Below are 15,000 nucleotides of genomic sequence, written 5' to 3'. Positions count from 1 at the left end.
TATATACAGATAGATTGATAGATATATAGACGGATAGATGGCTAGAGAGAGAGAGAGAGAGAGAGAGAGAGAGAGAGAAATACACACAAACACAAACACATATATGTATATATGTATACATACACACATATATATATATATATATATATATATATATATATATATATATATATATATATATAGAACAGAATATAATATAAAATTTAGGCCAAAGGCCAAGTGCTCGGACCTACGAGGTCCTTCAGCGCTGAAAGGGGAATTAACAGTAAGAAGTTTCGAAATGTATAACAGGAGGAAAACCTCGCATCTGCATTATGAATCAATTGTTAGAGAGGGTGGAGGTTCAGATGGAGGAAAGAATATGAACGGAGGTACAGTAAAAGGAATGAAAGAGGTTGCAGCCAGGGGCCGGAGGGCCACTGCAAAAACCCTTAAGGAAGGCCTACAGTACACCACGTGAGATGTACTGAAGGCACCACTCCCCTACGAGGTATATATAATATATATATATATATATATATATATATATATATATATATATATATATATATATATATATATATATATATATATATATATATATATATATATATATATATATATATATATATATATATATATATATATATATATATATATATATATATATATATATAAATATGTGTGTGTGTGTGTGTGTGTGTGTATTGCTACACCGTCAGAAGGATCACGTGACTACATGTACCGCATAAGCCAGAAGGAAATAATAGGAGGCTTAAATACCTAGTGCTTTTGTGTATTCAGTGGCGCTTCTTCGGGTGCAGCACTCTAAAGAAGTGTATATTAAATACACATAAGCGATAGATACTTATGACTGTTATTCTTTTCTTCTGGCTCTGGCTCTCTCTCTCTCTCTCTCTCTCTCTCTCTCTCTCTCTCTCTCTCTCTCTCTCTCTCTCTCTCTCTCTATATATATATATATATATATATATATATATATATATATATATATATATATATGTACATATATATGTGTGTGTATATATGTATATATACGTGTGAGAGAGAGAGAGAGAGAGAGAGAGAGAGAGAGAGAGAGAGAGAGAGAGAGAGAGCGGGACATGAGTAACGAATAGGCAGAAAGTATTTAATTCAATAAGTCCTGTGCAGGCCATTGCATTGTTAAACCTACAACCTAATCTCATACATAATTTTAAAATGGGCTTACTGTCACCCCTCCCCTAGCCCTACGCCCCTAAAACCTATGTTAGGTATTTCCACTAACTTTCATAACACTTAGTTTAGGTCAAACTGCTGTAAAATAGACTAAATGTACTATACTAGGCAACAAACATTTACTGCAAGAAAATGTCGCCAACTCCCTTATTTCACCAACAGACTAAACGAAACATTCCGGCAATGAGAAATACCAACATAAGTTAGCACTAATAATAATTTGCAAATCTGCCCCCGGACAATCTCTCATCTCTGAGTGCAATATGACCAGTCTCTCCTCGGTCCAAGATGCAGGCTAAAAAAAAAAAAAAATCGAACTACTGACATAAAAGACGCGAACGCAAATATTTTCTTATAAAAGTCTGACATAACGACTGTGGGATTCAGTGAGGAATTCTTAACATTTTCGGCTTAGTGAAAGGCTCTTTCGTTCACACGTTAAAGCATAAGCATGTTACTAGGTTGTAGAAGCATTTATCACAATGCTTACTTTCTTGGGAACTGTTAGCCTAGAGCTGAAATCAAATAACTTTTTTTCATCGCCTATGAGGGCGCTTTTGTTTACTTGTTTTGTTTAAAATAATCATGGTTTGCCACTCTTGAATAATCGGCTTTTCTTATGCATATGTAGGATGTGAAGTAAGTAATTCAACATAGGCCTACGTTTATTTTACGAGTTTTCTTCAGAGTTCCTTTCCTTTCATATTAGTCAGATTTTGGATACTCGTTGTACAAGTATTCCCCTGGTCTATTTTAGTATTTACTGTATTTTGTCATAAAAATTATGGTGAGATTAGCAGCATAGGCGTAGGAGGTGGGATTTATTGTGGGGGGGGACACCAAATTTGCCCGGAACCCCAGGAGTTTTTTCAAATTGCCATATATCTGTGTTATAAACACCACACAGCTATTAAATTATGTGCAGTAGGTACGAATTTAAAGAAGTTTACCAAACCATGTAGCCGCTATTCTATTCTTCATTCAGGGTGTTCATGCATAGCCTACATGTTATGTGTGTTTTTTAATCGCATGGGGATATTCTAAAGTAAATGATAAATTGATAATCATAATTCATGTGCAATTATTTATTGCCTGGTTAACTTACAAATACAAGTTTATCATCATTTTTATTCTTATTCTTGTTATTTTTTTAAATGATAGAATTTCTTTTTCTTCCTCCGGATGTCCAAACATCCCAACCCATTTGCCCGAATTTTAGCAGATTCCCGAATCCAAGGGGGGGTCCCCCCCACCCCGCCTCCTACGCCTATAGTTAGCAGAAATGGTTCTGAGATCCTATGTCAGTGCACAGGTAGCCTACTAAGCGCAAGACGGTTGAAAATATTAGGCACTTAAAAAAAAAAAAAAAAAAGTTATTCGGTGACTTTCGTTTTAATGAAAGTTTTCGTCTTAAAAGGAGAAGAATTGCGAGTTCAGTTACCCGCGTGTTAAACTTTCAATGGCTTTACAAAAAATATGTCTTTGACAAGTCATTGTCAGCGCCTTTCGATCGCATTTTCTAACCAAACCAGCCACACAGATAGCTAAAGAAGCTTTATTTGAAGACGTGTAGGAATCAAATGAAAGGTTAACTGTATATTAATAAAACCAGTATTCAAAAGTGAAAATAACTTACCCATCTCTTTCTTCTGAGCCCTATTTAAAGCCTCAGCAGTTTCATATGCCTGCAGCAACTGGTGAAAACAAAGGGAAGGAGGAATGGAAATAAACACTTCCACGTTAACAATTGAAGCTACACTGTCTGATCACTGGTGCATCCAGTTGAAATAACATTTTGACACCAGCGGTTTGCGCTTGCGCGCTTTTACCAAGAAGAAAGACCCTCCCTGGTGCGCCAGGCTTAATTGAAGTTTCATGATTTACGTGTATTGCGTCATAATCCAGCCGGTTTGACGGAAATGATCCTCTGAGTTTATTTCATTGGTTGTTACTGAGGTAGTGGCCTTATATACCCTACAGTTTTTTTTTTAATGTACTAGTAAATAGATTTTTTTATATATGTATTGAACACATATTTACAATTAATAATACATGGTAGTTTACTCTAGTAAATTTTCATGGAATATGTAAATAAATCTTACATACTATACCTGAACAAACACATTATATATATATATTATATATATATATATATATATATATATATATATATATATATATATATATATATATATATAGAGAGAGAGAGAGAGAGAGAGAGAGAGAGAGAGAGAGAGAGAGAGAGAATCATATCCTCTGGGGTGTGGGGCCATAACTACGGTCTTGCTGAAATATGACAACCATGGCCTTTGTTTATTTGTTTTTGTAATATGGTTTATATTTACAAATATGACAATATACTAGTTTGCATAAACAGAGGGAAAACAATAACGAAAAAAGTTAGCTAGCGTATGATGATCGTATAGTAATGAGAACAGTAAAAAGTCAAGTAGGCGAAGAGGAAAGGTATGATGACACAGGAGTGATTGGAAAAACGAGAGCAATGGACAGCGATGCCAATCGTCTCTGAAGGATGGTCAAAAGCAAGAGGTCCACACCAGACTTCTCAATCCCTTTCACAGTTGCCTGTAAGTTGAAAGGCAAGGGTTTAACCCATAAATCTAATGGTAAAAGGGATTCACCAGCTCGGTCAGCCAATGGGAAATTCCGAAGGCTGGAACGCTCTCTGCAAATCAAGGATGACGTCATGTCTCGCGCTGATTTTGCTCCTTCCTCAAGCATGAGGTCCGCATGCACACGCGCAAGCACACTCGTGCACACGCAAGCACACACATATCCAATAAGAAATAGGACGAGAGTGAGAGATCAAATCCAAATAAAGTAGTGCTCACGAAAATCGGTATTTGGAAAGTTTTCTCATACTTTTATACTTGTTTATACTTTATACGCTGGTTGATAATAAGACGTAGAAATCCACTGGTAATAATATCCAAAATGTCCATGTACGGTACTGGGTGCAGAGTTAAAGAAAAAAAGAGGAAGGAAAAGAGAGAGAGAGAGAGAGAGAGAGAGAGAGAGAGAGAGAGAGAGAGAGAGAGGAATACTAATGAAGAGGCCGAGTTAGATATAATACTTGAATATACTTGTATGTGTTATATATATATATATATATATATATATATATATATATATATATATATATATATATAACACACATATTATACATATATACGTTATATATATGTAAATATATATATATATATATATATATATATATATATATATATATATATACTGTATATATATATATATATATATATATATATATATATATATATATATATATATATATATGTTTGTGTGTGTGTGTGTGCAGTAACCATGAAAGTACAATTAAGAGTATGCCATAATTCGTTGGTTTTCTAACACGATAACCGTTGTTTTGAGATCATATGCCATTGTACTTAAGATTGCAGAGTAATACATTAAAAGAGAAAGAGACACAGAAAGTGAAAGTAATAGACTCATATTGGAAATGTCATATCTCTCCCCCGCTCGCTCTAGGAGTGAAAATTGAACCTATGGTTTAAATGCCTCACAAGGTGAGAGTGAAAGTGTCGGGATTTCATCGGAATTCTTACTGGAGCAAAAACAGAATCGAGACGAGAGTTGCTTTAGTTAGGCTCAAGATCCAGAGTGACATCAATATCCAACTCATTCTGAAGACCCGTTCTCTTTGGACCAATGTCTGAAAGACGAGAAATCACAAAGAACTGACAGAACCGATAACTCAAGTACTGGCATTTTATTCTATCAATAATTTTATATGTGGTGGCTTTCAAAGACGTGACTAAATACTGGCACAATGCACAAGTTACTCGTTGAAAATTACGAAATGTTGCAACAAGATTTTCAAATAATGTTGAATGGAGCTTTTTTTCGTCGCCTACAGTTTTCCATCTTTGTAACGACAGTGAGATTCTCTCTCTCTCTCTCTCTCTCTCTCTCTCTCTCTCTCTCTCTCTCTCTCTCTCTCTCTCTCTCTTTTATAATAAACGTGTTTTTCAACGGGGTTAGTGTGTGTGTAACTAGACAATTTTAGAACGGCTTTTGATATTTTGACTTCAAGATCTTGATGAAAACAGTGATGTTTTTATGGGTTTAATGGAACCTGTTGGCAGACGAGATTAACTTTTAGACACACAATATCCATAAGTCTCAATGTCCTGACTTATTTTTTACGGTTTTATATATATATATATATATATATATATATATATATATACTGTATATATATTTATATATATAAATACTGTATATATATACATATATATATATATATATATATATATATATATATATATATATATATATATATATATATATATATATATAATGTGTGTGTGTTTGTTTGTTTGTATTGTGTGAGTTTAAATCACTTAACGTTTACTTTTCCTGAGGGAAGTTCCCTATTGCTCTATAAATCAAAGAGTTATAATACTGACGCAGAATAAGATTGTGACATTCATTCATCGAGAGTGATAACTTGGTCATACTTCTGCGCACTGAGCTTGACCATTGCGTGTCTTGAAGGAAACTTTCTCCTGCAACTGGCGGTGTACTGTACTGTACCTCGTCGATCGCCCGAGTCGAGATGTGAATCAGCGGGTCAGTGAGGATTCGACCATCGAGAAGCATTTTCCAAAAGTCGTTGGCACCGTGAGGTGATGTAAGCGGTCCTGGTCGTTTCGGCCGTAAGTCACTGTAGGCCGTAACATCCAAAACAATGTAAGACGTTATGTTTATGGTATTTACCGTTATGTTTATGGTATTTACCATCATTATTTCATGTTTTACGTACACCCCTAAGGGGCTGGTACTAAACACGGCGCCCATTTTGCACGTAAACGTGCTTACGGCCGAAACGACCCGAATGCGATCTGAGATAATTTCTAGTTCTGATTCTGTCACCCTTGAGAGTGCTTTTCGTGGCAGATGTTCATGTCATTATTCGTTTCAGGGCTCCTTAATTAGTAAATTAATAGAGTCATACATTTGTTTTGAACCGTGCTGTCTGGAATCATAGTTTAAGACAGCCTTATGTTAACGACGACGGATAACGAAAGAAAGACACTACTAAAAAAACTTACATTTTATTAACAAAGAACAATGTTATGATTGCATTCATCCTAAAATTAAGATCTTCCTGAGAAGAGGATATAATCGCTCCTCCTAATGGTATCCTGTAATGAAAAAGAGAAAAAGAAGAGTATTAACTATTAGTTACGCTTTTTCTAGTCCATCTAAATTTCACGTAATGCATTGCATCTGTACATAGCCTTGAGCTGAAGTAAAGGATATTATTTGTATTGTTACTGCTAATGCCACATGATAAAAGGTGACTCATCTTAATATATTTGTACTTTATAATAAGAGGAAATGAAGATTTCAAGGTGCAAAAGCAAGGTGCAAAAATCTAAAATACGTGACGGTGCGTGCGTGACCTACCACCACCAATGGCACCACCGCTAACAATACCACCGGCCCCGCCACCTATGAGACCACCCTTCCCGAGGCCGATGCCTGACCCTAGACCGCCTCCTCCGACGATACCTCCGAGGCCGCCGCCGAAACCTCCGAGACCTCCTCCCCCGTAGCCGCCGCCGCCGAAACCTCCGAGACCTCCGAGACCTCCTCCCCCGTAGCCGCCGCCGATTCCCCCGTGGTGAATCACGGGTTGGTGATGGAAGACTTGCTGGTGGTGGTAGACGGGCTGACTGTAAGGCTGGTGGTAGATGGGAATCTGAACGGGTATGTAGATGACCTTTGGGCCGTAGCCTCCTCCGTAGCCGCCGCCGCCGTAGCCTCCTCCGTATCCTCCGTATCCGAATCCTTTTCCGGGGGCACTCGTAGCCAAGCCGATGGCCAGCAGGAGAAACAGGGCGCTGATTTTGTGATGCTGCAAAGTTATGAAGACGACATGAGGTTCAGGACCTGACTGATTTCTAAAGCGGTATTTTTAAGGTGTTGGCGTTACGTTGACTACTTTGCCCGTATCTCTGTTCCCATTCTTCTGTGTATATATATATATATATATATATATATATATATATATATATATATATATATATATATATATATATATATATATATATATATATATATATATATATATATATATATATATATATATATATATATATATATATATATATATATATATATATATATAGTGTATATATATATATATATATATATATATATATATATATATATATATATATATATATATATATATATGTATATATGTGTGTGTGTGTGTGAAAATGATAAATAATGCTATAAAATCTTGAGGGATTAATTAATTTCCTTCAGCATTTAGATTCTGACATGTTGGTATGATGAAATTTTATAGGCAAGCTTATTCCTTCTTTCTATTGTTTTATTTTAGTTTTTTAGGTGGGACTAGGGACGAAGTCTGAAATCAAGATAAAGAATTAACTTGGGACTTCATTTTAAAAATTACTGCTTTAAATCAACGTTAACAGATCCTGCTTAAGTTCGTTTCTCGAGGTCAGTAGATGGTCAGGGGTTCGTCACCACTACGATTCGGTCTCATTTGATTTAACTGCTCCGCCTGCCTTCGGAACTTGGAGGCAGAATTCAGGACTGAATATTTAGTCCCTAAACTACAGCACAAGACTGCCTTTGGAAGTATAAAAAGAGAGTTACTTTGATGGAAAAGTTCATATACTTATCATTATCAAATCGAATCTAATATAAACAGACTCACATATACATACATACATACATAATATATATAATATATATATATATATATATATATATATATATATATATATATATATATATATATATATATATATATATATATATATATATATATATATATATATATATATATATATATATATATATATATATATATATATATATATATATATATATATATATATATATATATATATATATATATATATATATATATATATATATATATATATATATATATATATATATATATATATATATAATGCCGCCTTTCCCATCCGTAAAGTGTTAAATCAAGGATGAAATCGTGCGGAGAAAACTTCCAGAGCGTGAACCATTTGGCATACTGACGCAGGGGGCTCAGCAGAATCCCGCCAAACCCGCCACGCGTAAGACCACCACTCACTTCTACTTTGAAGTGTATGCATCCTCTTGTTTACTGTGTATTAAGACCCTATTTTTCTATAGTGCCACAAGCACTTTGTCGGTCTGCTTCTCCCCAATCTTCCACACTTCTCTATCAACCTCCATTCTCTCTACATGATCAGACCACCTCAAAGCACTCGCCTATCTTTTCACCGTACTAACCTTTTTATCACTTTGTCGTGTCTCTGAACGTCTCAGCCTTGTAATTTATCGTCTCATTTATATCATGCAAACAATTCACCTCGGCAAGATCCAGAATTTTTTTTTAAGTTTTTTCATAAAATTTAAGTTTTATTTCGCAGACACTATTTTTTCTCTTTCTAATCTTTTGCAAGAACCCTTCTAGAAACTATGATTCGTCTCTTCTAACATTCTATCTCCATACCTCTATCATAATGTCCTTTCCTCAGTCATACTATCATTCATTACTAAAATCTGGTTTTTAGCAACCATTGTCTATGTATGTGAAATTGTTGATGACTACATCATTTCCTGCTGCCTATGATGTTTCGTGGTAGCTTCAAACGAAAATTGAATTCCCATCTCATATTTTATGTTGATTGCACCAAATGCCTATTTTCTATAATGGTCCGTGGGCAGAAAGAGCCAATTCTGGGAGATGGATCTTGACTCTGGAAACCAGACTTTCCTGTAGCACTTGGCGGAGAGGGAGGGATCGAGAAAATGGTCCAGTGAAATATTCTATAGGCTGTCCCACTGATGATATAGCATAGGAAAACTCTAATGTCTCGAGAATTCTCTAATGATCTCCAGACGGTCTTACCATGTCTGTGCTGATTCGGTTGCAGACAGATGATACTGACACTCGGAGCCTCGACCCGCGATATATATATCTCCGGTTGAAAGCACAGCTGCCCTTCTCTCACTCAACCGGTCACCCGTTACAAGTTAACTGGTGTGACCTCAGGGTGTGTGCTGTGAGCGGTAGGGCGTTGGGGTATGGGGGAGCGGGGGGCGGTAGGCGTTGTGCGAGCTTTAATGAGGGAAGGCCTGGAACTCAATCTTGAGGCAAAAACAGGTCTCTCTCAATCTACCTCGCCCACCCGTGGCTACCTCTACGCCAGGAGAAGCGTATTTAAATATTCACTTTTTATCTCGGAAATAAACGCCCGTGAAATGAGGCCTTGAGTATCATTTCATGAACGGTGAATTTCAACCAAGATTAGATTTGAATGAAACGATCATTTTTTGAATGTTCATAGTACGAAGCGTATAGCTTCAGCTTAAATGCCAGTGATAGTAGCCGCAGTCTTCGCACCAGAAGTAATAGTTGTTGGTAGGAGCAGGCAAACTTCAGCCACGATCATTCATCGTTGTCACTGGTCTCAATATACCAGCATGAGTAAAATTCCTCCCAGATTAGGAGGAAAAAAAAAAAGAGAAAGAGGAGCCTTATTACAAAATAATCATTCATTTTTTTATTGTCTCACTCCTGTTAACACATCATCGATAGTCGATAGTCATGCAGAAAGTTGAAAATCCAGCTGGCGTTTCAAGTGAGGGGAAATACATGAGGGATGCTATTTCTTTTTCGAAAGCGACTTGACTGTTTATTTGCTCATTGACACCTCATAGTGTGTGTATCCATGGCATCTGTGTACTTTTTTAATTAGGCCAGTCAGATTTATTTGTATTGTTACATAAAGCATAAGAGAAATGTGCACCGAACAATTCAATATTTGCTTTTACTTCCAGACGCAAGACTTTTTCTACAACTTGCTTCAACTACACGTTCCTTTCTTTTTTCTTTTTTTTTTCTTTTGTCACACCGGACTCGCGATTTCTCTAGAGAATTCAAACAGCCAGAATTAAACGAAAATTTTTAGTGCATTTTTTTCCGTCTTCTGTTTTTGTATCATTTTATTTTTTTTTTTCCCAACACTTTCTGTCATTCAAGTTTATTTTAGAGAGCAGCGTTCAAGTCACGTTGACTCAAGTCTCGAACATATGATCTGGCTTTTTGGACAAATATAAATCATTTTGAAAAACGGCGAGTTTCAACACAGAAAATCTATATTGTTATGCTCGTTCAATCACGGAAGCTAACTCAGTATTTTTATCAAGACTTAAAAGTGAAAGTGGACTCGGTTTTTTTGAGCAATCTTCCATGCATTTTGTTTTGTTTGTCGAGTTTCTCAGCTGATTTACTGATTGAATATTTTTTTCAGTTGCTTGTTTATCATTTGCAAGTTTCCGTAGGCCACCCACTGAATCCAAACTTGTATGTTTTGCTTGTATTACATAGACATTATCTGATTTGCACAGTTACAGATGACTGTGGAGCAAAACAAGGGTTTACCACCCGAACTAGTCTGTAAAGAGATTGACGATTTCTCAGACAATGATTTCACTGCATAATACCAGGCATAAAAACAGACTTATCAAAGACAGACTTTCTGATCAAGTGTGAGTCACTTTAGTTTGCATGTTTATTTGCCACTGCTCATAAACATGCTGCAAACGTACAAATATCAGTGATCGACTCGCAGATCTTCGACAGGTGAGCGCAATGCTGAATACCAAATATTAGTAAGGAAATTCTGAAGGCTTTGGGAACTAATCATTAATTTGCTTAATTTATTAAAAACGAGCCCTGTTTTCAGTTTTCTGACTGTTCATTTTTTCTCTCGCTTATCTGTTCTTTTGTTAGTGTTTTTGAGTTTTCTTGAAGGTTCTCATTGGAATTTTATTCCAAAGGTTTGTATTATTAGTGTTTTAACATAATGGCAGGCTTATGTTAAACATATTTTTTATTCTATGCTGTTCTAGGGTCCTGTCTACCTTCAGGTTTGAAGTGGCCACTTTGATTAAAAAGAAACATACAAACTCAGACACACGCACATACATATATGTATACAAGTATACAAGTTTAGGAGGTGTGCTTTGGATCGGGAGTGCACCAAACCACGGTTGTTTTGTTGGTTCAAATTAATTTGGCTTTGTGCCAATACGGGCCCTTTTTTGTAAGATTTTGAAGGGGTTGAGAGGCCTGCTATGGACCAGTGGGTTCTGGCCAATCAAAAGAGGCTTCTGGCAGTACAGTTCAAGTTTGGATCCTTCAGTGGATAATCATTATTCGCTGTTTGTGGTCTAAGCAACTAACAGCGCTGAATATACCAACCGTCTTTCTCTAGTCATCCCCTTCACTAATTTCGCCAAATCATGAGAAGTGATGTGGATATGATCATCAGTATTCGGCGATTATATGCGCACAATATTCAGAAGAGCAATACTTTTCTACAGCCTTTGATTTGCAAGGAGAGGAAACAGGAAATGCGGACAGGAAGACTGAAGCAGAAAGCGCCACAGCTTCTAATTATATTCTTCTAAGAGTATAAATAGCAAGAAAAAGGATTCTTTAACTGTTGGGATGCTCTCTATTTTCGATAGAAGATTTCTGAAGCATCAGCGAGGATTCAGGTGCGTAAGAACGCTCAGGTAACTTACAACAAAAACAAGCGAAAGAAAAACGTGGTGTTAATTTTTGGTAGGCAACTGTCTCCAGTCCTTCCTCTCTCTCTTCACGCTCTGCAATTCCTTTCTTTTTCTTTCCGTTTTTCTCTCTCCCTTCTCTCCATTCACATTTCTTATTGCTTTTTTTTTGAGGTTTTGACCGAATTAAGCTGAACCTGTCGAAGAAACGAATGGCCCATCCATATGGCGTAAGATTTACGTTACAGCAGAGCCAGTTAACCTTCGGGTGTTAATTTCAGGTTCAGGGGTGGGGCGCGAGACCTCCGATAGAGCTTTTACGCTCAAGTTAAAAAGAGTTAAAAGGCGACAGGAAATTCACAAAGTCATGTACCTTAACACCTAAGATATGGGGAACCGTTCTCCACAGAATGAGTGAAATGTAAATTCGTTGCAAATCTCTCTCTCTCTCTCTCTCTCTCTCTCTCTCTCTCTCTCTCTCTCTCTCTGTGTGTGTGTGTGTGTGTGTGTGTGTGTGTGTGGTGACAGCCCTACGATATTTTTTTCTATTTAGGTCATATTAGCAGCAAAAGAAATAAAAAAACAAATTGATTTACAAAAATCGTGACAACCACACAGACCCCGGGGCGTGAGGAACGGGCCGAGAGTTTTCAGAGAAGGGAAAGAAGAAGAAGAAAATGACAAAAGGCCTTTCGTGACTTTTATGACAGAAGCAGTGACCCGAAAGGTTTCCAGTGTGTCATGAATGGTACAGTACATATCAGGGAGTGATCATAATTATTATTATTATTATTATTATTATTATTATTATTATTATTATTATTATTATTATTATTATTATTATTATTATTCGCCTTGTGCCCAGGACCATGAACTTGCATGGCAAGATTCCAGTTGATAGATTTCCCATGTGTGAAAAAAGGGTAAATGAAACGAAGGAGAAAGGAGCATGAATGAATTTGTAATTAGTAACTAAAAGAAAACCTTGATAACATGTAATTGATAAACAGATATAAGGCAAACTTATCAACAGCTGCATTCTTTTGTAACCGTAGACGTAAGATGCCACTTAGGTATTTTTTATCATCTTTCAGTCTTTATTCCCTTTGTCGATTGATTGTAATTTCAGCCGTTAAACAGAGACCTTCTAATTACCTGACTTAAAAAGAGCTAAACCAGGCACATTGTCTAACAGAACTATGATTGTACGGAGTGAAAGACCAAAAACAGTAGTCTGAAACTGCATGTCTGAAAGTCTTGCGAAGCGAGACACGTCCGGTCAGGCGATGAAAACATTCAAGAAGAAGAAACCAATACGTCTCAGCACGTTCTTCAATTTCGCAAGTGGCTGAGCACAGGCGAATGCAAGTGTTTTCCTTTAATGATATCTCTTTAGAATTACAAGTATTTGCTTTGAAAGCAAGATCCTTCATAACAAATAACAACAACCACTGATATGGTGATGCTCAAGATTTGGCCCATCATCATCATAATCATTCATTCATGAATCATCTATCAGTCGTCATTATTGCTTTGTTTCAACTAGTCATTTGCAGCTGCCGATTTGGATGTACAAATCCAGGAAATGGTCTTCAGGATTATGAAACATTTGGTAAACAAAATAATGTACATCCATAGCTTGTAAAAACATGTGCCTTAGTGTTTTCAAAGTTTTCATATAAACAAATACTGTTGATAGTTCCACATAAACCTCCGCTTTAGGCGTAGAGCTTTAACCACCACTCTCTCTCTCAGAGTGGGAAAAAAGTCATTTCCCGAAATACGAACAAGCTTCCAAGAGCAACACAGTCAGTTAGCACTTTTGTCGTTTCGTCATTTGTCAAAGCAGAAAGAAACATATGTGACAAAAACATCGAAAACATTAGCGACGAAAGTTGAAATAAGTGGAGGTGGCAGTACGCATTATTGCAGGCGTTCTGGGACGGCAGATACTGTGGAAATTGTGGTTCATCTCACACCTCGAGAGGCCCTGGGAACACAGATCGTCAGATTTTTCTCTGAATTGATCTTATTACTATCTATCTATCTATCTATATATCTGTCGATCTCGGCATTCCCAATTCTAGTTAGTCCACTGGGAATGGGCATTTCAGACAACAAAGAAATCGCATCAAAATCAAACTTTTAATACCTTTGTCGTATTTCAAATGGTTAAGAGTACTGTTGACAATAGATTTTACTTATAAACTGTAGGGCGTTGTTGATCATAAGAAAAATACACCTTTCGTGTTCAACTTTATGGAATCAATACGTGTCCTTCAGGGATTCACGAGTCCTGACCAGGTCATAGCAGGTCATTCACCAGGTCGCTTTAATGAAAGAGCGAACGATATAGCGTTTTAGATCAAAGTTCTATATGAGTATGTATGTATATATATATATATATATATATATATATATATATATATATATATATATATATATATATATATATATATATATATAAACACACAGAGAGAGAGAGAGAGAGAGAGAGAGAGAGAGAGAGAGAGAGAGAGAGAGAAGCAAGAACAACACGAAAGTCAATTGCCACTTTAAGATAATATACACCTACTTTTGACAAGACCACTAAAACAAAATTTTTAACGGTAATCTAAATATCCACTTCGCGCACACAAGCAAGACGCATTATTGTTTTTCGGGCATTGTGGTCGTGGTGACATGGCAAAATTAGACGGAAAAAATGAGCTCACGTTTTGTTATAGTCTCTTTCATTTAAAGCCTGCGTTGCGAAAGAAAAAAGTGAATGGAAGTGACACCAAATACGACATAAAACAACTCGGAGTTCATGTTTGAGTGTCAAAAACAAAACTGACATCACAGTCTTTACATTCGAAGGAGGATATTTACCGAAGTATTATGTAGATGAGATAGAAATGACGGTGAGATGGAGATAGCTTGGACGTTAGTTCAGCAGCCGGGAGCCCAATCCACAACCCCACCCCTGCCTTAGCTAAGCGAGAACATTATTCGATCATGTCAGCCGAGCTCCTGTGAGCAACAGAAGGAGACCGGGAGCCCTGGTGATGAGTGGAGATTTGTGGAGGTGAAAGCACAGGAAACAGAAACAACTCTCACTCTTCGGAAATGGACAAAACTGTTGTGATTCTGAGAACGTGAGAAAAATTGCAG

The 15,000-nt window shown here is 36.6% G+C and overlaps 1 protein-coding gene across 1 annotated transcript; it reads right to left on the bottom strand.

Annotated features, from left to right (window-relative positions):
- Nucleotides 1-6,313: 6,313 nt before the first annotated feature.
- LOC136851151 (uncharacterized) lies at nt 6,314-9,321 on the bottom strand. The gene is made up of 3 exons (XM_067125109.1): nt 9,179-9,321; nt 6,685-7,135; nt 6,314-6,419 (listed from the first exon to the last, which is right to left on the bottom strand). Exons 1-3 carry the CDS (start codon nt 9,179-9,181, stop codon nt 6,409-6,411), a joined length of 465 nt encoding a protein of 154 aa, XP_066981210.1. The 5' UTR covers nt 9,182-9,321; the 3' UTR covers nt 6,314-6,408.
- Nucleotides 9,322-15,000: the final 5,679 nt, after the last annotated feature.

The sequence above is a fragment of the Macrobrachium rosenbergii genome, chromosome 23 (genome assembly GCF_040412425.1).
Source record: "Macrobrachium rosenbergii isolate ZJJX-2024 chromosome 23, ASM4041242v1, whole genome shotgun sequence".
NCBI lineage: Eukaryota > Metazoa > Arthropoda > Malacostraca > Decapoda > Palaemonidae > Macrobrachium > Macrobrachium rosenbergii.
Note: the sequence above shows the minus strand (reverse complement) of the source record. Positions and strands in the feature narration are given on the sequence as shown.